The sequence below is a fragment of the Ictalurus furcatus genome, chromosome 4, assembly GCF_023375685.1.
Source record: "Ictalurus furcatus strain D&B chromosome 4, Billie_1.0, whole genome shotgun sequence".
Taxonomy (NCBI): Eukaryota; Metazoa; Chordata; class Actinopteri; order Siluriformes; family Ictaluridae; genus Ictalurus; species Ictalurus furcatus.
The window spans coordinates 33,916,328-33,941,091 of record NC_071258.1 but is presented as its reverse complement, the minus strand read 5'-3'; the positions used below and the strand labels follow the sequence as shown (position 1 = coordinate 33,941,091).

General features: G+C 42.8%; 1 protein-coding gene across 1 annotated transcript in view; it reads right to left on the bottom strand.

The window, feature by feature from the left end:
• Positions 1–1,355: 1,355 nt before the first annotated feature.
• The window catches only part of chst8 (carbohydrate (N-acetylgalactosamine 4-0) sulfotransferase 8), an 84,516-nt gene continuing 61,107 nt past the window's right edge, over positions 1,356–24,764 (bottom strand). The window contains exons 3-4 of the mRNA XM_053623712.1: positions 3,255–3,292; positions 1,356–3,137 (exon numbers count right to left, since the gene is read on the bottom strand). Coding sequence (XP_053479687.1) covers positions 2,019–3,137; positions 3,255–3,292 — 1,157 coding nt within the window. The 3' untranslated portion in view covers positions 1,356–2,018. The remainder of the gene's footprint in view (positions 3,138–3,254; positions 3,293–24,764) is intronic.

Sequence of the window (24,764 nt, the reverse complement as noted above, 5' to 3'; positions counted from 1 at the left end):
AATCGTTACATTGCTAGGAGAGTGAATAAGATTTTCTTTCTTTCTTTCTTTCTTTTTTTTTTAAAAAAAGGGCCACAAGTGTAAAAGATAAATGCATAAATATTTATTCATAGACACTCAACACGGAGAGAGAGAGAGAGAGAGAGAGAGAGAGAGAGAGCTTCACCACCTGAAGAATGTCTTCCTGATTCACGCCGCTTCATTGGCAGTGTAAACATAAGGCAAAGGGCATCAGATGACAGATCTGTACATGTGTGCACTGGAAAACACATTTACATTCACTGTACGGTCGTCTTCATACACATGATCGGTGGAGGCAGGGGATGAAGGAAGCGATCCGTCGTTCTGCTGGAGTTCACACACTTCAGCGGTACGTTCGGGTTTCAACACGTTACTCCTAAAAAAACGCACCTGTGCATCACAATATGTGCTTCTTATACACCTATGTATCTGTTATAATACTTATTTTTATTCTTTAGAACCATTTTAATATACGTCCATATACCATAAAGCTCTGTATCTCTTTACGTTTATCTCTAATTCTTTTTTTTTTTTTAAATAACATCAATAAGAAAATATTGTAATCTTGTTATAAACAGCTGTTATGATAGCTGTGAGTTACATCAGCTGGCACCACGAAACAAAACAGGGACAGTTACTGCTGAGGTCTTAAACAAAACAAACAAACAAACAAAAAAAAAAACCCCTGCAGGGTTATTACAGGGTCATTACATGGTTTATAACGTTATTATTACGTCGTTACATCACTTTAGTTAACACCACATCGTTGTTTTTTTGGTTGGTTTTTTTTTTTTTGTTTTTTTTTGGGTCTTGGATTACCAATTCAAGCGTTCTACAGAATATGTGGAGGACAAACACCAAATTCAAGAGAGACCTCGAGAAGGTACTATGCGGAATTTAAACCCTACGGGACCATCTGGGATTTTCTGAATCTAAATATGTCCCGATTTCAGGGTTTATTACGTCAGGGGTGTCAAACATTCAGACCATGTGCCGGGTCCTAATCTGGGGGGTGGGGGGGGGGGGTTGGGTGGAAGGTGTACGGGGGGAGGGGGGGTGCGGCAGAGCTATACTCAGGGCAGTAAACCCAGCTACTGAAAAAATGTGCTAAAGATTTCATTCTTCATTGGCGAGCTGATCCATGTCTCTTTCCAAATGAGCTAGTTTAGGGGATTCACATCAAGAGGGGTGAATACTTATGCACAACATTTTTCTTTGTTCTTTTTTTCCGTTAATAAATTAGCAAACTATCATATACGGCGCCACCTGCTTCACACACACTTCGCATACGATTAAGCAAGCCGCTGCGTGTATATGGTGAAACCAATCTGAACACGTTTCGGCGGCGTTGTTGATGTTGGTCACTGAAGAGTCGTTCGGTCCGACCCACTTGACACTGGACTGCAGTGTAGTGTGACCTGTTGCCTAAAATGGGTTCGTGAGTTTGACACCCCTGTGTTACATGATCCAACGGTACAACGTTACAATTCTTATTACTTAGCGTGGCCAATTATCTCTCTCTCACACACACACACACACACACACAGCGCTAAACATAAAGCCATACTTATACAAATACATAGAAAAATATATCATCCTCTGAATGCCCTTTTTACAAAACTGAATATTAGAGATACTTTTATACTTTAAAATATTAAGCTGTGAAAGTGTGCACTCCAAAGAGAGGGATGTTACGTTTAGCGAATGAAATGGGATGACGGCGAATCAATCTATAAAGTGAGAAGCAGTCTGTTTCTGGACCTCCTTAATGTTTTGGATTTGAAGTGAAGATAGAAGTTCATGTCTAATATGTGATCGGACCGATCTGTTTCAGTCCCGTCGGTGTTATTCGAAGAGTTAATGCTATGAAGCAGCAGTTTTAACAGTTAGCATGAGTTAATCATATATAAATGTGCGTAGCTTTTATACACCCTCGGGTTTGTGACAGTTTTACAGCTATAGCCAAGACAACGAAAACCAAACGTATCGCCGATTTGTCAATACAGGTCTTCAAAGGGTTTGGAGTAGTTGAACATCAGATAGTCCATGTAGTAGAAGTCATAGGCCCTCTGCCTGTCTGACGCACTGAGCTGTGTGAAGTAGTGCCGCGTGATGTGTGTGGAAGTCCTGGCAGCTTCAGGGTTCCTGTCCTTGAACGTGGGGAACGTGAGGTTTTTCGGTGCTCCCGTCCTGCGCAACAGGAAGTTCGCTTCCTCCTCCAAAGTCTCAAACTTGCCGATAAAATCGTAGTCAAGCAAGCATGGGCTGCAGAGCTGGCTCACAGGCTCCCAGTGTATGTCCATGCCTACGGGACGGTGGACATCCAGCAGGTAGCGGATGAACTCCTGGAAGGTGACGCCACTTCCTGTCCTTAGTGCCGATTTGGATGCGTTCACCCTGTATTTGGAGATGATGGGCTTTCCAAACACGGGGTGGTAGTACGAGTTGGGGCTTTCAAACTTGTCCCTGAAGGCTGAGACGAGACGCTCCATCGGCTCTCGGACAAACAGCACCTTGGTGTAGGAGCGGAGGCGCTCGGCCATGGCGCGCCGATCGAAGCTGTCCAACCTCTTTAAATGGTTGCTGTAGTGGACGGCATCGTGGTTTATCTCTCGTGTTGAGGACGCAACACCAGCAAGCACCATCAACACTCGCTTCCAGTTGGAGCAGCCTGCTTTGGGTACCTCGCAGTAGAGTAGTTTGTGCCTGTCCTCTACATAGATGCGAGACACATGGTGTGGCGTTATCGTTCGTGAGATGTTGCTCCGGTATTTGGCGCACACTTCCTTGATTAGGCGACGGCGAGCCTCTTGGATACGGGAGAGTCGGCTCCAGCTCTCGGATGTAGAGTGTGACAATGATGCTGATGACGATGAAGAGGAGAAGAAGGAAGAAGAATTAGAGAGAGGCCGGATCACGGCGCTGGTCTTCAGGAGTTTCCGGTGGCGTTTGGTGATCCTCTGAGAAGCTTGATTTGGTTTGGTCCACTCAAAGGCGGGAAACTGCATGGGCGAGATGGAGTTATCAGCACTCGGTTCATCTGGTCTGTGCTGTCTGCTCGACTGAATTGCTGTAGCACCGCCTTTAATGTCACTGTCCTGCTGGGCACACAGTTCCTGCACCACAGGAAAACAAACTTATGCAGCAGAGCAGGTGAGGACAATCTAACAGATCAAAGATCCCTTTCTTTAGCATATAAAAACCCACGTACACACATAAACGCGTTCACTTACCTCCCTTGTCTGCCGCGTCATGCCACTGAACTCAACCCCTGTGAGAAAGAACGAGACAGAAAGATAGTTATTAATACAAATGAATTTGTGTTTCATGAGAATGGCAAGGCAGGAGATTTGAAAACCTCAGAAGCCGCCGGAAACTATCGGGTATTATGCATTAAAGGTCCATAATGTCCTTAGTTAGCAAAAAATTAGCACAGGGCAAGCCTTGTCAAACGTTCTCAGCTCCATGCCGTTTCAGTTCCAAGAAACTCTTGTTACTTTTGCACTGTTTTCTCTCTCACACGGCTTTCGCCAGATTCGCAGTGCAAATATTAAACTGCACGCTACATTTGCTGTGGAACACACACAGTCCCCCTGCTTTCACAGCAGAGGAACACACCTGTGTTTTTGGGTTCGCTCTAGCATACAGGGGTGTTCACAATGTGTGTGAGAGCTGGTGAAGACAACGCTCCTGATCTCGTACGTGTAAGCAAAAGTCCTAAAAGTGAATGACAGAAAAGGTAACTTTTCTCCTTCGCAGAATGTTCAGCACAACTCACATGCCATGCAGAGCTATCTCAATTATGGATGTGGTCATGAAATTTCAAGTGCCCACACACTGCCTACTGTATATGCAGACTTACTACATCTAGCTGGAATGATAGTAGCAGCAACTCGAGTAGTGAAAGTGAGAATGTTGTATCTTTGACTTATATGTGTGTCCCCTGCAAAGACAGAGACTGCTGCAAGGACAGGAGGCATATATATATATATATATATATATATATATATATATATATATAAAAACCTGAGGCTTGATATCAGCACATCAATGTTGTGGGGGGATCAGTATACTTTACAAAGTTGCTAGTTAGTAGTGCAACAATTTTCAGGAATCCCTAGGGTGTACTATATCCTCTACCATGGGTGCATACAGTTACAATGCAACATTCTCTAAGAGCTGTCCACATACTGACTTGACACAACAAAACAGTAGACATCATGCCTTGCAGAAATCCTGTGCCTGGGGATTGGCAAACTCACAAGCAGTTCATTCCACTAATTGTAACTCTGCATCTGTTGCAGAGACAGATGCTTTGGGCTAGAGCCACTGCCATTATCGTGAATGACAATGCAGCACAGACAGCAGACTATCGCCCCAATGTGGCAGAAAATACCATGGTTGGTCCTGTCGTTAATGTCACTGACTATACCTGCTACCTATTCTGATTCCGAATACAGTATCATTCAGAGCACTTTGAGCAATTCTTCATTAAATATCACAAATAAAGAATGTTTAAAAGTGCTGTCCATCGTTGACTGGGGGAAGCACTCTCAGGACGCGGTGCACATGACGTTGATATCCAGTGTCCACTAGTTCTGAAGGAACCCACCCTGGCGTTTCAAGATTGCCACTTGGCCTGATGAGAATGGCCAGAGAATAAACTTCATGTAAGGACTACTCACGAGAGGTTGTGGTCACTTCCTTATTTGTTCTCGGTAAGGAAATTAGCATGTGGAAAGAATCTATTAGGTCTAAAGAAAACCATCCTGGTGGCCCACCATTTAGTCACAGACCCAGTGTTACCTACTTAAACTTGCAATTTCTAATTGATTTCTCTTTCAGCTTCCTCCATCTTTCTTGTCTACATCTCTCTCTCTCTCTCAAGCACACGCACACGCACACGTATGTTCTGCCATCCAGCTGCTCCCTTTCATCTCCCCTGAGACTTCTTGCACTCGTTATTCATATTTACTTTGTGCTTTCCTGCCCTCTTTCCTTGAACATTTTTGGGGGTTTTTTTCAGTTTGGGGACCACCAACGTTATTCAACAGAATACATTTGATTTCCAGTGCTAGACCTAGAAAAGAAATGTTCATTTTAGCCACATCCCCCCCCCCCCCCCCCCGAGTGTGGCTGTACTCAGTTCCCAGAAGGCATCAGTGCATCAGAGCATAGGATTTATACACAGAAGTGTGTCGTGCCATTACATCCATCCTGATTCTGACCTGTTTGACTGTTCAAACTCTGTACACCGTCTTTGACCTCCGCTTTCTGTTTGTTTATTGCCGACCGGTTCCTTCCCTGCCCGTTGTCACCTGTTGCTTGCTCTTCCTCGGTTGTTTGCGTCTTTTGACCTTCTGTCTTTCACCAAGTGTTTGAAGTTTTCCTCTTCCAGTGGATTGTTGTCTCTTTTTACCAGAGGCCAAAGAATGGAATTTCTGCCTGTTCTGGGGCTGCCAGTATTCAGAATTGAATTCTAGTAGACGGTAGTGGCTCATATGAAAGTAGACACTCAGGGATACCTAGCATATTAGAATAAATATTATAATTTTATTGCGGCAGTTCTATCCCTCCACATTCCCATCACCCTGCTCACCAGCAGCTAATCACAGATGCTGCATCTGAAACCGCATACTGTGACAGTACCGACTGCGTCCGATTCAGTACCTTCTGCTTGGCCGTTGATACAGTAAGTACTGATCAGTATAAGTTGTAAGCATGAATACAATCGGATGCACTACGTGGCACCAGTTCTGAAAGCTCTTCCGCGCCAGATCCACTGACTTACGGGATAGCGCGGTATCCACAGTGTCCAGTGGTTTAAGGGGTTTCTTAAGTGCTCACGGAAGAGGTGGGTCTTTAGCTGTTTTTTGAAGATAGCGACAGATTCTGTGGTCCGGATTGAGGAACTGAGGGACAGTCGGGTTGAAGGTTCTGGAAGGGGACCCTGCACTACTAAGTGTCAGTCGTTAACCAATCGCAGATTGCGTGAGGGAACGTAAGCCTCAATGAGAGTGTTGAGGTAGGGGGGTGCTGTTCCGGACAAGATCTTGTGTGGGCAGCTAGAGGAAGCCAGTGAAGGGAGATGAGAACATGGGTTCTTTGGGGCTGGTTGAAGATAAGGCGTGTACCGTCTACTGTTTTATGAATACTGAGAATTCGGACATACTACTCCTTTGGCATACTGCTTTTTGCCTACTGTGTAGTAGGGTAGTAGGGATATTCGGAGTCATGATACTCTACCCACAGACACCCAACCGTGTCCTGACTAATCTTTTAACAGACTTGCGACAATAAAACACTTCATTTGTTTACGCTGATTGAAAATGTCCATGTGACTCCTCCATAACAATTACGTGTAATGCAACTGCACACAATTACACACACGATTGAACAGCGATCCAGATTACACAAACGTCACCCATCAAGATTTACCCTCCGTGTTGATTATAGTGAGTGGAATTCTGGGAAACGACAAGCGTTTATGCATTCATTCTGTTAGAGCTCTGAGGATTGAGACCCCACCCACTTAATGAGTGTGTTCTCTGAGCAGAACCTCAAGGTGCAGCATGATTACAGGGACAGATCTTACATGTTGTACCACACACCACATGCAATGAGATTGATATGAGCAGCAAGTGCGAGTGAATGGTAATTATGTGACTCAGAGGCTCAGCATCCATCATTCACAATGAAACGAGAGAGAAACATACTCACACTCACGGCTTTATTCAGGGGAGGTCAGAGACCGTAACTCAGACGATTGACACTGTAGTGACTCTGTGCGGCTGCTTTATACGTAGAATTGAGTGTGATGCGGTTATTACTCTGGTGTAAAAGCCCAAAATGGTGTTTAAACCCCCCGTGTGTCTTTAAAGCTGATGGAGTAAACATATGAAAGATGTCAGTCAGCGTTTTATTACATCTGCAGCAAGATGTGTGTGTGTGTGTGTGTGTGTCGGATATAACAGCTGTCATTGCAGTTGTAGGTGTAGCGTTATAAGACCAGGACCATAATGTCACCGAAGCTGCTGCTGATCTTTAAGTGGCATCAGACCTACATTCCTCACTCGCAGAACTCCATACACTTGCTGTAGTCGCTGAATGAAACTGTACACTTCATAATGAAAAACTGAACATGACTGGTGTTCAAAAATTGAACGTTAGTGGTGCCATGTCCCCTCCGTTTCTCCTGTCAGGCGGTAAATTTTGTTTCTGTAGCCCCATGCTAACAGATGGTACACGTAAGTGTTGAGAAGAGCTTGTTGAATAAACAATAAGGATTATTATACTGAGGTGTTGATTCATTTTTCTATAATAGCAGCTCTGACAGTAGTTCTGGCTGTGACATAAATAATCTAATGTGATCTAATATGTTACTGTTTCCGTTGTAACGATGCAGTCACGAGGACTTGTACGGCGGAAGGCGCATAATCTAAGCCTAATTGTCACGTTACAAAGTTGGATACGGAAGCAAGCGCAGATCTTCAAACAGTTTAATAGGCAGACTAACAACAAAACAAAGACACTAAGACAACTCGGCAAAATACCGTGGCTAAGGCTAAACATAAACGATGAAACAAAACATGGCGCAGGGACGCAGGTCAAGATAGACGATACGTAAGACGAGAAAGCGGTACAAACAGTGGCTATATATAGGAGTGCTCGTTAAACAGAAACGTGATACAGGTGCAGGTGGTCATGTGACAATGATGTAGTATGGTGCAGTGGCTGCTGGGAAATGAAGCCCAGAGTTACCTCCTTGATATATGACACTAATAATACAGATTTCTTTCTTTTTCCTAAGCGCTGTATAATCATTGATATGATGAATTATAGGAAATCATCATCTTATAGGAAATCAACCAGGCCAAAACACAGGGTTATTTTCATTTCAGTGGTATTCATTATATATTACTCGAATTGGTTCAGAACGCTCAGGGTAATTGTGAAAAGAGTCACGACGGCGGTTTTAGACTTAGAAAATGGTTTTCCTTCTCACTGTAATGCTCAGAAGCAGGTTTATACTGTAGTTTGAAGGGTGTAAAAAGCTTCCCCGTCAGTGCTGGGCTAATGTTAGGACTTTTACACCGTTGGTGCATGTTTGTGTGACATTTGAGCCAGTCTCCACTCTGCCGCTGAAACAGCTTCTGAAGGAAGGTGCTTTGTGACGCAAATGTCAAACCACAACAGTCGCTTTTATGTCAACACAAAAGGCTTTTCAAAATCTAATAGCGCCGACATCCATAAACATGTCGGACCCTCGGATAAATAAGTAGCGAGGACGAGGAGATCAGTACAGAGACTCTTGGAAATCGTTCATCCTTCTTTATAAATCCTTGCCCTTTGTACTTTTCTCTCTCTCGACTGTTTTCTCGTTTTTGAGGCCAGCGAGTGCAGAAGGTTTTGCGAATCAGGAAAAAACCCGACCACTGATACAGAATGATGCAACGCTGGTACACACTGTAGTTTGTAATGGACCGCTGGATAATTCGTTTATTTCCGAACAGACCGCCCGAAAACGTTACCGTGGTTTGGAAAAACAAGACCGTCAGAAACACGGCTACACACACCGATTCGAGTCGTCGAATGTCACTTTAAAAAAGCCGTGAAGTTAAAAGCCTTATTGATGATGAAGTGCGTTCATGACTGAAATGTATTGAACTGTTGTTTGTGATTTCCGCTGGTGTGTGTGTGTGTTTTTTTTTCTTTCTTCTTTTCATTTTCTTGTGCGCTGTTTATCCTCTAAACCCTTTTTTTTATAATTTTTTTTTTTTATCTGAGCTTTCAAACAAATCATTAGTTTATGCTGAATTCGATTACAAAAACCAAAACCGCGTGAAATTGCCGCCGACTGCGAAAGCATCATGTTTACCCATTTTTATCTGGAGAGAATTATTTCATTCAACAACAGATGGCAAAGCTTTTCATTGTTGCCACCAGACCATATGAGTCGAATTAATAGAAATTCAAACAGGACACTAATGAGAAAAGCAGAGCACTTTCTGCATTCTTCTGCTTGTTTTCTGTTTAGGGTCAGCACATGATTTTCCTCTTTAGTCTCGGAAAATATCATGCTGTGTCACTTAAATTGAGTGGGTGTAATCCAAACTAAATAAATACACAAGCCAAAAAAAAAAAAAAAAAAAAAATTCAAGTAGGCAGTTTTACAGTTTGACAGTTTGAATGAAAATGTTTTGTCTGAGTGGAAGGTTCAGGAATAAAAAAGCTCCAAGGCTCATGATCATATGCACTTAAATAAAAAGCCGAACTTTTAAATAGTAGAATTACGTTCATGAAATAAATCTTTAGTGAGGGGGTTGAAGGATTATTTACAGCTCTGCCTGTCTTCTGAAAAAAAAATTGAAAAGACACGCTGAATCAGGATGAACTTAAAAAGCCTAATGGGCTCCTTCATGGGCAGATCTAGAGATACTGTATGTGCAGTAAACAACAAAACAAAAACAACCTCTAATTATTACACAATAGTATGCAATAGTTGGAGTTGCAGGATTGGCCAGATCAAGGGATTTTGAGGTTGATGATGCAAGCTGACCATGAATCGACTTTCTTTTACGCAAAGTACATAATCTTATCCATCACGGGATAGTAAGCTTACCTAATAATCTCTCCTTCTGTCGAGCCACACATGATTTTATGGAGATGCCAGTGATCCTGATCTTTTCTGCTCTCCGGATGCCCTACCTTGAAGTACCACGGAAATGGTTTTGGACGTCAATTCCACATGGACGTTCTCGCTGTGGTTGCTGGGACGACGGTTGCTGCGATGGCCTTGGGACTTCGATTACCACGTACAGTTTTACACTCAGGTCTCCTTTAGTGAACAGTGGACTAGTTCAACAAACAGACTTCATATAAAACCATAATGAACTTTCTTTTACGTTCACACTATCCGTCGTTACCCAGATGACGACGGGTTCCCTTCTGAGTCTGGTTCCTCTCGAGGTTTCTTCCTCATATCATCTCAGGGAGTTTTTCCTCACCACCGTCTCCACCGTCTCGCTCAATAGGGATAAACTCACACGCTTAAAATCTCTACCCTGTGTTTATATGTTTCTGTAAAGCTGCTTTGAGACAACGTCCAGTGTTAAAAGCGCTACACAAATAAAACTGAATTGAACTGAATCGAATGATCTGTGACTGGATGTAAGAGAGAGCTCTTCATATTAAGCTTGATAATTAGTTGATGAATTTCAACAAGCTTCAGCATCAGTGGGTTGGAAATGAAGCACCTTTGGCTCTGTAAAGCTAAGGGTTTATTTACCCAATACGCGTTTGTGACACCGACTTACATCAAGCGATGCACAAAAAATAATAATAATAATAATAATAATAATAATAACAATAAAGGTCGAGATCAATAAATATGTAAATGAAGCACTGGTGTTTTATTACATACTCATCCTCAAACAACTCATGTGCCATTACGCACACGTCAGCTGATATTCTCATCATTTTCACAGCTTTGTTTATTGGCCTCTTTTATTTATGAAGAGCCGCTGCTGAAATGAAATGAATTGCGCGGCACCCGTGGCGTTCGTTGCTCGCAATATTTCTCCGCGGCAGAGAACTGAGACAAATCAGTGTCTTACTAATGAAGAGAAAGAGAGAGCACTCATCACACTGTCAACATGAACAAATATATGAGGAGAGCAACAGCCAACACACACACACACACACACACACACACACCCTCTCAGTCTCTCAGTCCCTCTGCCTTTATTATAAATGTCCAAGGTGATCTTTTATTGTAATTGAAATTTCTCGCCAGCTCTCCACCTCTTCTCCGCCTGCGGCACTGTTTTAATCTCCTTAACATTCAACAACCAGAGCAGAGTTTATACCTATCTACGTGCCTGAAGAAACGTTTCGTTGTCTCGCTGCACGCCGGCTGCGGCTCCTGACGCTCACTGACAAACGGGGCTTTACGCCCGCCCTGATTACCTTTAAAGTCGGATTATAGTCCGTCAGACTGACAAAAAGCACCGCGTCAGAAAAACCTCCAGCAGACACAACAGGCTTAGGTTTGTTTGCTGCGCTAAATTTGAGCGGAATGTGATACAAATGGTGAAAATTCACACCATAAGTCCTATTCAGACTGCAGAGCCACCCCAGAGGTGGGGTTATGCAATCATTACTGCAGTATCTATGGTATGTTAGTCCTGTCCAAATAAGCAGTAGAAAATAACCCCCAGGCAATATATATATATATATATATATATATATATATATATATATATATATATATATATATATATTCTGTCTGAATTGACATGTTGGTAAAGATTGTGTTATATCCGGTGGGAAAAGTGGGTTTGTGCTTTTTTTTTGTCTTCCCAAGTAAAAAGTCACACCATAAAGCATTTCTAAAAAAATATTTAAAAAAAAAAGCACAGGTATAAATACAGACATGATATGTTCATACTCATGATCAAGCATAACTTGAGTCCCCCCCCCAACAACAGGCACATATAATAAAGATCAAATCACTCCACTTTTTGTTAACGAGGTGTGTTTTGTATGCGTGGAATTTCTAGTCTGATTAACCTGCGCACATCGTTAAGACACTGATTTATACAGAGATAGCTTTTTTTTTCTTCCATTATTTACGTCTGGAAATGGCGTCAGATTAGTGCTTAGGCAGCTTTTTCACATGCCAGTGTAGTTCCCGTGAATCTTTCCACGAAACAGTTTGATGAAACGATAATAACTAGCTCCAAATTTTGTGATTGTTCTGTTGTGTGTTCATTAGTTCAGTATCGAGGAGATTATTGCCGATTGCTTCGCAGCTCATTACGTAGCAGAAAGGGATTTCAAAAGCAATATTGTTCTTACCCATGGCATGTTGAAGCGTAAAACGGTGGCCGGTCGCTGTAGGGACATTCATTTCCGCCCAGTGTCAGTAAACTAATAACCTCAAAATTGCCCCGTAATTTAAAACCTCGCCCTTTTTTTTGGCTCCTCAGCTAAACTTGACATTGATTGAGTTCTCACCGAGATGAGATTGTCTGCGGCCTCAGATTTATATCGGTTAATTCCACTGTGGTGAAACAGTGCTGTCCTGCTCCTCCACTGTTAGATGACGGACTGTTTGCTGGTACGATATAAGCACACCGTCGCTTGTCAACAGTCCCTATGATGTGAAGGTCGGAAGAGTCAATGTTCGTCGACGCTAAAAGTTTCTGTAGTGCGCCGGGAGCTCGACGCTACACTTCAAAGACTTAAGAAGTCGTGCTGTGAAGCTCCGATAAACCAGATTTTTCCTGCCAGGATTATTTTCCCCGCTTAGATATGAGCTGCATGTCAACCGATGAGTAATCTAACATCATCTCAGCAGGGTTCGTCATTAAAAGGTATCTCGTTCGACTACACCGACTCTCATGCAGAACTCTGCCAAGCTTAAGCCAATCACAGTCCTGTCCAAAGCTTAGATTTGAAGGAGCAAAGCGGATCGGATGACGGTTCTGTCTGAGGACGTGGCTGTAAAGATCGAGGCACAGCTGCGGAACAAGTGGAACGTCTTCTGTGATGCTAATTTGTGAAGGATTCATGTGTTTGGCAAACTCCGAGCTTGTTATTGTAGCACGCGTCTCTGAGGACGTTTTGGCATCGGTTTGTTTATTTGGCATCGCTGCTGAAGCTGCTGTGAGAAACTACACCATGTGCCCTGCCACATGACCCCCAGTCTGTTTTTTTTTTTTTTTTTTCCAAAATCCTGGACGACCAGGCTATAAACACACATGGAGCAAGAGGACGGAGAGACGGCGGAATGCAGCAGATGCAGCAGACAGAGCTCGTCACCGCACAGTGTGTCCTTGGATGGGTTCGAACCCTACGCCATGAACAGCCCTGTATTCCACGCAGATTGCAGCGAGGCAGAGCGGAAACCAGCAGAGTTCGTTAAAAAAAGCAAAAAACATAAAGACCAACCGAGCAGATGGAGCGCAGCAGTGTGTCCACAGGTGTTCCTTCCCTTTTTTAAAACTTTTAACACCGTCTCCACCACCACCAGCTCTCTACAAACTTTTTTCTTCCTTTTCACTGGTTTTCTGCACTCGATGTTGTCTTGTCAGGGATTTAAGTTCCTGTCTGCAGTCGTCACTAAGAGGTAGCCATTTGCAGGGTCGACTGGCACAAACTTGTCCACCTGTCCACGTTGCTCTCTTTTAATCAATTACACTCTCACGTCTTTATCTTTGTGTCACACAGCGAGATGTGTCCAGAATGCTCCATTAGTGTTCTCCCTGTGCTTTGAGGGTTTCCTCCGGGTAGTCCGCTTCCTTCCCTCGGTCCAAAGACATGTGTTGTAGGCTGACTGGCATTTCCAAATTGTCCGTAGTGTGTGAAGGTATGTGTGATCGTTCCCTGCGATGAGTTTGTAGCCCAATCCAGGAGGTACCTCAACTTGTGCGTCAAGTTCCTTGGCATAGGCTCCCCTGCGACTCGGAGAATGTGTGGAAGGACGGATGATTAGACAGTGGGATGCTCGTCTGTCTATCTTATCTTAACGTCTGTCGTAAATACGAGGTCTCTGTTGTACTACTGGCCGGTGTGCTCACATTGGGCCTCATTTATCAAACAGCATAAAAGCCCTTTTTAAGCTTTGGTTTTTATGGAGATTTGTGGGCGGGGCTAAATATAAATCAGTAGTTTTTTTTTTGTTGTTGTGTTTTTTTTGTTTTTTTTTTTAAATTTGGTGTTCTTGGACGAGGGCAGAGGTGAATTATCGAGTGTTTTTCCAGGGCACCCGAGCATAGCGCGTAACACGCTCAGGTATCCGGAGACGCAGTGCCGCTGCTGTCGTGTTTCGTCCTTCAAAGCTATCAGAGGCGAGGTTTGCTTTCCACGACATTCAGAAGTGGCACTCAAACTCTAAACCGTCTCCACGCTCGCTTTCTGAGAACACTGTTTCATTCTGATCTGCAGTTTTTCGTTCTGCTATGCAGAGAGGGCTGCTTTTTACTGGCCCTTTTGTTTTATTCATGACCGTCGAGTCTCACTTCACTCTACTGAACCGAGCGACGAGCGAGATGATGAGCCAGGCTGAGAAAGCGGAAAAAAAAAAAACAGTCTGATGAATAATACCGTGTTTAGGAATTACTGTCAAAATAAACTTCAGTGTGATTGAGAGATAAAGGGAGTTAAGTAGGAGAGACGGAAAAGAGATCAAAACGAATGCCGTGCAAAATGTACAGTGTGAAGGATTAAGAGGGACACTGACAAAATAAGGAGAGCTTTCGGTCTGCTCTTCAGTATTCTAATTCAGCATTCAGTCTTCAGTATTCTCTGTTTAACATCTAAATGAAGGTCAGAAGATTTTCTACCTCGTTCCCGGTGCAGTTTTTGAAGATTCGTGGGAGTTCGCTGCCTAGACTCGCCAATTAATAAGGACCACTGTGACAGACATCTGCTCATTTAATGCTTTTTAACTCCTTCAATAATGAAAACGTTGCTCATCTCTCGAGATAATCCTTCGCTGTACGGATCTGAACCGGTCCCGAAACACCGAAGCCTTAAATTGTACACGGCGTGTGTTTTTACATATAGTTTACCCTCAAAAGCATGTTGCACACCACTCTTCATTTGAATTCTTCAGTCGATGAACACCATCGGCCGCCCATCTCCTCCTCTCCACTCCCAGCTCACCATCCAATTTACCGTGTGACTAATTGATTATTCATTCCTCCACGCCATGTGAGGTTAAAATGATAGCTTCCTATTCGCAGGCGGTCATGTGGAAACTCATTCAGTGGGCATTAGATTGGAGCCGGCAGTCATTCGGGAGTGCGGAACGTATTTGGGGGCCGGCGGTTGGTTCCTGTCTGACCTCGTTTGTAACACGTGACTTCACCTAGTCCGTTTCTCCTTCCTCTAGGGGAGAGAGATAGAGAGAGCTAGGTAGAGGGAGAGAAAGATACAACGAGCGAAAGAGCAGGGAAACACATTTTCTTTCATGTTTAAAATAACACTTCCTGCCCACCTGGTGCTGCCCGCTGGATATCATCGATCTCTTTAAATTACACCGAGCCGAAAGTCACGACCTTAAACTAATTGTGTGTTTGAGCAGCAGAGCAGAATATCGCTCTATTACAACGTCCCATCGATCGATTTCTCTTGCAACCTGGTCGAACTTTCAACCGAAACACAAGACAATCCTGCTCCTCTCAATAGGTAATACCCAACACTGAGGATTGTCTGTGAGGTGTTTCAACATTTTAGCAATGCGTTTCTTTGTGTCGAATAAAAAAGGTACTTTCGATTCAACCGAGAGGTATTGGAGCTCCAGAAGGGCTGCAACAAAAGCGGTCTGAAAAGCGAAAAGCCGGGCACAGGAGGACTTTGGAGAGGCCATGGAAAAATATTTCAGCAAGCTGTCTGGCGCCTCAGAAGCGGGACGTGAGACCTTGTGCAAGCTGTGCTATGCAAATGCAAGAAAATTGCTGAGCGGTGAAAGAAGCACTTGAGAATTCAAATGAACACGCTCTCTCTTTTAGTGGCATCGCCGGAGATCTGGTCTCCCTTCCGATAACTTTAATTTACTTTACTTTACAAACATAAGAGGACTAACTACATTTAGAATGTTTTTTTTTTTAATTACTAACAAAGGTTAGAAACATTTTACACAAGATTTGGCTGGACAACACTGAGTGAACTAGACAACACTGGAGCTGTGTGTTCAGCATCGCTCTTCAACGTCACATGGATATCACAGGTTGTGTCTTTGGACTGGCAAAACGGTGGTACTTATTTTCTATTTATTTATTTTTTGTTTGTTGTTTTTTTTTCTCCAATTATAGGCGAATCACACTTAAGAAAAGTCTATAATAGGATGCCTTCAATTCGGACCAGATCTTTTATTCTGCGCAGATTTGTGAAGTGTGTATGGGGGTATGAGGTAACTGGGTCCGCACAGTGGGTTGTGTTTTAGCATTAAGTCAATGTTAACCCTAGGTGTTGACTCCAGTAAGGGTGTCTTTCCTCGGTTCCTGTTTGTGGTTCTTGTGGACAGGATATCAAGGGCACTGTTGAGGCTGGAAGGGCATCTGGTATGGAGGCTTATGGGTAACATTCCTGTTATTTGCAGATGATGTTGTCTGTCCTTGTCCCACCATCTAAAGTGGACTTTTACTGTGTTTGGACATGTTGCTATACGTGAACCTCCAGCTGAAGTAGTAGGAATGAGAATTACGACCAGACGCCAGGCATTAGGTCCGCGATTCCATGCTGAGCTAGGTTTACTGTCCGTACTGGAATTTTGCATGTTGTACCTGTATGTCCTTCCATACGTCCTCCCACATGCAGGTAGGCGATTTGGCTACTCTGAATTACTCCGAAATGTGTATAAGCATGCAAAATGTCTGCACATGCACTGCCACTGGCTTTCCCCATTCACAGTGCAGTGCTTCTCATCCATTTCTGGGATAAGCAGAACCCTAAGCAGAATGAAGCAGTTACTGCAGATGAATGATGGAAAGAAATCTGAGGCCATGGTTCTCATCCTGAAAGAAAGAAAAAAAAAAAAGTGGGACGCTACCTTAAGTTAGTGAAGACTTTTAAATAATTCTGGATCTTATTCATGGGTGAAAGAGAAAGCGAGTGTGAGATGTAGAAAGGAATTCAGTTTTCAGAGAAACCTCTCTGGTTACCATTCGGTCTACATCCCTACGCTCACCCACGGTCATGAGATGTGGATAATGACTGAAAGAATAGCATAGCAGGCACATAAAATGAGGTTCCTCTGCACCGAAGTGGGGCTTACGCTCTGTAATAGGGTGATAATCTCGAGGAGAGTAGAACTGCTGCTCCATGAAAGGAGAAGTTGCCATCGCTTCCACGCTTAGCATGACAAGCAGACAGTTAGCTAATTTCAATAAAACACACCCCTTTAAATCCACACCATTATCGGTGACGAAAATATTTAGCCCTTTAGCCTGCGTGTAAGCGGTCATTAACTCCTTTTTGACCCCATGACTGGCTGCTAAATCAAATATAGATCGTTCCACTCCTAGAATATGAACGCCAGTGTGTGTGTGTGTGTGTGTGTGTGTGTGTGTGTGTGTGTGTAGTAGGATTTTCAATACAGGATTCATCAGGGTAATCTTAGAACTGGAGCAAAGGAGAAATCATTTTTTAAAGGTTTTCACTCCGGTGTTCCCTTTCCCTATATTTAGAAGAATAGCGCTTCTTTCTTTTCTCATCTTTTGTCTTTTCTCTTTCATTTCGCTCCCCGATATCCAAGAGGTTCAATGTTAAAAGGCTCCATCACTGAGCTCTGAGAGCAGGGGAGGCGGTTTGTAGGTGGTGGGTTTCTGTCCTGAAGTGCGTGCTGTGTCAGCGAACGTAGCTACCGTGTCATTATTTCTGGCTTGTGATGCCTAAAAAACTCAATCAGAAACCACTTTCGAGCAAAAGGATCTCAGAGGGCATACAGGGTAACCCGAATATCGTGTAGTCCATCTCTAATACACGTGGTCAGGTAGCAAAGACGTACTTCAATCAGAGCAAAGTTTTTTTGATTTCCACATAGAGTAATTTCGCTCCTTGGTTATCTTCAGGAGTTCAGCTATGACTCAGGGTGTGTATTTGAAGCTCATATCGATATAACATGCTGTCAAAGCGTTCATGGCGTTAAACTATGAAAATAAGTCTTTCGTTAAAGGTTTTTATTTCGTATCTCATCTATAAATGAAACACACATACCTCATGGTTTATTATTAGCCACAGGCGGCGGAGAACTTCGACTTTAATGTGGGCTTTGAGCCTCACAAACACCGCAGGGTCACACTGCGGTGTATTTAGTGTGTTGCTGCTGGAAGTCTTAAAAGCTTTTGGACCATTTGGACTGCTTTTCCTGACTCTTATTAAATCCTGAGCTAAACTGCTCTGTCAAATCTGATACCCCATTTGGATAAAATATGACCAAACAGTTTGCAAGTACTTACAAGTGAATACAGAAATGAATGGACGAATAAATAAATAAATAACCCAGGGTTGCGCTCTGAGCTTTTTGACACATAACAGTTTTGTTTATAGGACTGTATAGAGCTGAAAGCATAGTCATAAATCATTTTTATCCATGGATCGGAAATACGGTGATGGAAAAGGTTTAACAACCCTGAAATCACAGAGAACATGAACCTGGTGCTAAATAAACGATTAAATAATGATATAAATAACGTCCGTAAAACGGCATACTACTCTATATCCAGCATTTATTTTTGTCTCTTGGTCTCTGGACAAGATCATAATTCTGCCTAATTCTGGCTCAGTTTAACAGCTCGCATCCTTGAAAAAATGCCTGCAAGCCAAAACACATGGCGTGTTTGGGTTACTTCCTCCAGCTGAGTCGATTCAGAGTCGAATTCCTTTCCGAGCGAAATTGAACCGAACTGGGGTTCACTTGGAAGTGGACCAAGACCAGCTCAAGTAGACACTTTCAGACCAGACTGTGATTGTGGTGTTCTCACCTGCCTAAAGAACTGCACTGAAGGGGAGTGCACACCAGGGTAAGTGAGAGCACCCTATGAATTTCAGGGGACTGGGAACCAGAGAGTCGACTCAAGAATCAATTAGACAAATAGATAAAGCAGCCGGTAATCAGATGATCGCTACACAACTGAAAATCCAAATGAAAACACGGTTAATAGGAGTCACTCATCTCAAAAAGCCAATCTCCACCACCATTACATACATTACGTATCTGGAGCGACAGAACACAGACTGACACACACACACACGTTTCGCTTCATCTGTCGTTCTCCGACGGTCAGGTTTGGATACCGTGTCACCGAAAAAGCGACTCTGACATATTTGCAGAAATTCTGTTTGACGTTTCTCTCTCTGGAGGTCATGAACTCATTCACACTCCCTTCGTTTTGGATAGGAAAAGGGGTGAAAGGTGGTACAGGAAGTGCCACTCTGGCCTGCAGTAAAGATTCTCCAACATCTCCCGAAAAAAAAAGCAGTGTACATCCAGCAGCAGATCTTAATCGTTTCATCCATTCTAAAAAAAACAACAAAACAATTCTTTCTTTCACTCCTTTCACTTTGGTCTTGTTTGTTTTTTGTTTTTTTTTTAAATGAAAGCAGCCATATTGGGTATATTTACACCTATAGGAAAGAGTTGTGATGAGGCGTTGCGAAATCAAAACCCGAGAGCCTGACTGCCCGAGATGAAAAAGGACCACGTGACCCACTGCTACTTTTTTTTTTTTCCCCCAATCCTTCTTTCACTAAATAATGGCACACTTTTATATGCTAAGAGCAGCGGTGACACATATTGTATTTTTGGATCTCTTAGCATTACTAATACATTCCCACTGCTCAGTCAATTCATATATTTAACGCAGAAGTGAATCTCCGTGTTTGTAGTTGTGACGTTAATTGCTGATTGAGCCTGTTCATACTCCCACTGTCATATGGCGAGAACATTATTAAAAGGATGTTTTGATGAAAGCTCACCAGTAGCCCCACGGTCTGACTGAAAAGATCTGCACCAGACCCTGCTCTTGTATACATGCCCAACACGGCTGAGATGTCCATTCTGGTAAAAACTTTAATGAGGAGTAATTGAATCAGGTTATAGCTCATTGTGCTGCTCTCATAAATCCTGTCCACTCTCTGCACGTGAGCACTGAACTGATCACAATAATAATGTGCCACTGAGTCCAAGTACATCCAGACGCACTGATTTATTAGAAATGATCGCCAGATAGACGAATAGGACGTTTAGCTGAATTTCGGTGCTTTAATTCTTTAAAGAGACTGAGACAGAGTGATTGGGTTTGTAGAAGCTAAGCTGTATACAGTCCAGGACTTACGTAATAATAAAAAAATACATAAAAGATTGTTGGATTTCAGCCAAATATGCGGAGTAATGAGAGGAATGTATGATTCATGCTCACCTTCCAGGAGAAAAAAATAAATAAAACTATTGCTGAAAAACTAGACTTTGGCCATGATTTATGGCCAAGGTCTAGTCATATGAACAAATACATGCTTGCATGTTCTACCCATGCCCCGGGGGTTTCCTCCAGGTACTCCAGTTTCCTCCCCAAGTCCAAAGACTAGGCTGGTTGCACATCGCCCACACTGTAGCCTGTTTTCTCCACATTTTCCAAATTCACCCTTTGGTTTTGATCAATGTTCCTGTTTCTTTAATAAACTCTATCCTGCACTCGCATATCTCATGTCTGTGCATCACTGTTACCATGGAAGCGGCAAGATAACATGAGTTGAAATAGAGGGTGGGTTGTCAAAGATCAACAACAACAACAACAGCTCTCTTCTATACACACCACGTTTGGCAAATTGTCTAAAGAGCTCCAGCAGCAAGTGTCATCTTTAATAAGTGTAATAAATATGACATAAACCCTTCTTAGTGTCAGGATCTTTTGCTCTAATGTTTGTTGTATTCCTTCTCCCGAGAAGTCTCCCGGTAGGACCTCGTTGCTCATAGGCAAGGCTTTGATTTGTCCTACAACCATTTGGAATAGTTAAGAAGAGGTCGTATGGTCTTGTGACCATTTTGGGTCTCTTTTTTCCAGTGTCTTTGTTCATTTAAGTACCCATTAGCTGCTGCCGGTGGTTGCAACGAAACCATTCTCACTTCAGCTTTCCATCAACGACTCAGAAGGGACGTTGTTATACAGCTGGCCTGCAGAGTCATTCCACCTTAGATGGCCTCATGGACTTAGCAATCCATCTAAACAAGTTGCTAGAGCAGAGATTAAAATTTGCCCTTAATGCCAGAGACGCCAATAAAGCAGGCTTTTTACAACGGGGAGGTGATGCCCCATACACTATCACGCAGTGTCCCATACACCCCAGGATAGGAAAGGCTCATTGAGGGGGAAAGTCCGCAGCTGATTCACCGGTATATTACAACCTAGCTCTATCACACCATGGATTATTCTTGTTATGTTGCATAATTTAGACACTATGCTTGTTATTTCAGCGCTCATCGACAGCAAGGCATTTGGGAAATTCATAGTTCTTCATAGATCGGAATGAATGCATGAGCCTTGGACAGCAGATCATTAAGGAGTGGACTCATCATTCATCGTAATACCTCCCTTTCTCTAGACACAACTGCTGAGAGTCTGCTCATTATGCCAACTCCTGACTATCCTACAACCCTGGGACTTCACTAACGCCAAATGCACATTCTGTATCCTCTTGGAAAGAACACAAAATCCCAGTGTTCCCATGTTTCCCAAAGTGGCTGAGGGACTTGACAGTATCTTTCAGGGAACTTCAACAGGAAGGGTGTCGGCACTAGGTCTGTGCTCATTCAAATCTCTTACGCTTCCCAGTTTGAAGAATTGTACAGCTCATCTCAGGGAAATCTTTATTCATTTATTTAATTTAATTTTATTTTATTTTCTCTTTGAATTTGTTGATTCATTTTCATGTGATTCATTTACATGTGATTCATTTACTGATTCGCTTCTCTTTAAAACCAGTATCTCAGGGAAATCTTAACTTTAATGAGTGTGTTATCATCAGTGAATTACACTGACATCAGTCCTATATGAGTCACTGACATTTGAGTTTTATCTGGTACCAAACTGTCTGAACGTCGGCAGAGAGTCTGAACGAAACCCATCAAAGAAGTTTGTGAACTTGGAAAAGTAGAGTGTACTAAATTCACACTTCAACTGAGTTTAAAGAGTTTCCTCCACGAGTCAACACTCATGGCTAGTCAGTAGAATTTGCACCGTGGCCTATGCTGAGTTTTGTTTTAAAAAAAAAAACCCACCTATTAAAGTTTCCCAAGTCTTTTCAAACTCTCCAGATGGAGGTGGACATATTGTGAGTCGGTGTATTTGCTGAAGCAGCGTGTCTCTAGAAGTCAGTGATTCAGAGCTCTCATGACTCAGACGGTGTGAATTAGAGGTGCAGTTTAGCTGTACTGGCCAAAATCTCACACTGAACCATGCTGCGTGTTCACCGATTAATATTCAGTGATGGATATGGAAGTGGTGAATGGATATATTACATATATACGGGTACAGTATATATACAGTAAAGACATTTGTTCCAAAAAAAGTATCGGTGTATTCTGTTAATGCAAGCTATTACTATAACAACTAATGATCTGGAATTGATTCGTACTGAACCATTTTTTTTTTATTATTATGATTATTAATGATCAGCAACCTTTCAAATGTCAGCATTCTCGAACGCAGAACCGATCAATCCTGAGCTCGGCGTAATGCCTGTATAGAGATTTATCATGTTCTCGCTGGTACAGTAGGTGGATGGGTTAAGTTGAATTGGCCCTAGGTGTGAATGAGTGTCTGAATATGTGTGTTCCCCAAGTTGGTGTCCCATCCAGGCTATATTTCTGTCTCACCCCCGGTGTTCTCAGTGTTCTGATAGGCTCTGGATCCACCATGACCTTGACCAGGATCAATCAGTTACCAACCATGAATGAATGAATAAATATCGTCAGTTACGCACATGGCAGATGGCAGGAGCCTTGGCCTCCCTTCAGGGTGGGACACTGTTACCATGTTTTCCGTCCAGTGGCTGTGGTTCATTAGAGAAGCGAAGCATACTGGGGAAAATCATCAATACCGTCCTCAATTTGTCAAATCCGCCACGGCTCATATTACAGTTTCATATTACTCAACGTGAGCGTTCATGAAGATTATTTATTGAGTAATAATTCAACGTGATCCTCCTGGGCAGTCACTAAGGGGACACAGATTTGCATCAACACATTCATAACAGATAACTGCTTGCCCTGCAACTAAATAATTATGTTCATGTTTCTGAGTTTTCAGGAAAGTCCACCATGCTGCAAAAACACTGCAAACAGATGTAACCCTTCCAGCACGCTGTAGACATCGCATGTAGGTAGCACTTTCCGCCCCATCTCTGTCTGATCTGATTTAAGCCTTCATGATTTTCTTCACACACAAATCAAGAGGCTTGTCTGTTTGTTTAGTGCTCTGTTCGAGGAGAAACGACCTTCTTCTGTAAGGCTCCCTCTGATATGCTCTGTGACAATCCAGGAGTAGAACCACTCTTCCTCCAAACAAACAGGAGACAGTTTAGGTGCTTTTTGGCACCTTACAAGGATGCCCCCTGGTCGACTCATTTTAGAGCTGTATCAGGCACGTCCCATTCGACAGGGACTCCATGGCAGGTCCAGAACCTGCTGGAGAGATTAGGTCTCACAGTCGGCTTGGAAACATTTGGGAATCCCCAAAGATGATGTCCGGATTGATCTTCTCAGACTGTTGCAACCCCAAGCACCGTGAAAGAGGAGTAATGAATTCTCAAACAAAGTATTACGATGTCATTTTTTTTCTTCTCCATCCATTACATGCTTAAAGTTTCATGATTTCCTAAAAATGCCGACAACTAACGAATTCCTTTAAAGCAGAGGTAGGCGAACACTGTAAGCAGCATATATCGAACATATAAAGTACTACCAAATGATTATTGATTTGTTCTCCCTGCTGGATTCCTTTAATCTTCCTCAGTTTTGCTGAACTGAAGTCCTTCATCTTTCATATGAATGCTTAAAAAATAAATAAATAAATAAATCAAAGCAAGATGGGCTCAGGTTACTGGAGCACAGGTAATAGGATCCGTTCAGGATACACGAGAGGATGAGTGACATCAAAGACAGGATTTGTGCATCCGCTGTCTCTTTTCTAATCCGTCCATCTGATGTGTCTATCCACCGAGTTTCACGTCCTCTCTATAGGACACGTCTCTGCCTTATCGCTCTGCCATGACCTTCTTTGTGGAGGTAGAGCTTTAAAGAGGAGCCTCGTTCATTTTGTCACACCTAGCAGGATAAAACACTTAGCACTCCTGCTGGTGTTAGCTTTTGCCCCATGTGGTCAATCCATGTGGTTACAAACAGTAACATAGAGCTGAGTCACAATTTGAGTCGAGCTTTATTTACATCCAGACGGATGAGGTCCAATGCACCAATGTTCTCTTCCTCTCTTATAAAAGAACTATTGTTGATATTAAATATAATATCACTACAATGCGTAAAAAAAAAAAAGAAAAGAAATACACCCGTCACTCTGGTGTGCTAAAACCATCTGTTGTGACTAAAACCAATTTTCGATGTAGCTTAGAATTAACATCTTAACAAAAACCCAGACAAAATCCATCTACAGATGTGTGCTTGTTTAAAATCAACAAAGAAAGGAAACCTCTCAGCCCTTATTTTTTTTATTCCCCCCCCCCCCCGTTATTCTGCGTCTCAGTGTGAACAGCATTCAAGTCTTTGTGTGTGAAACAAAAGCTAATGCGCACCTTTGTGTTTTTTTTACCTGTTCCATTGTGAACGGTCCACTTTTACCGCGCGGTGTTAATGAACAGCAAGCCCGTGTTGTTGCTGCTGTCCCATTTGGCAACACTTCCATCTGTTCATGTCTAATTGCATGAATTATTTCTTCTTTCGTTATAAATGTACACCCCACCCACCAGGTTTGTCACCGAGCGTTTTCCTTTCATTTCTTTTCTTTTCATTTCAGAAGAAAATAGAAAAGTACAGCTCGTTCTGAACTCCCAAACTCAAATTCTCAAAAATCGAACTAACAGAGCAGTGGCGGAATTTCATTCGGAGAGCGTGATGTTTTTTTTTAAGTTGACAGCGCAGCTTTATTACCCATCATCTCTGCTCTGACATCGGCTGTGACCTTTCACGAGCCATGAATCCAACACTGCTGGTCCAGATGTGTTAA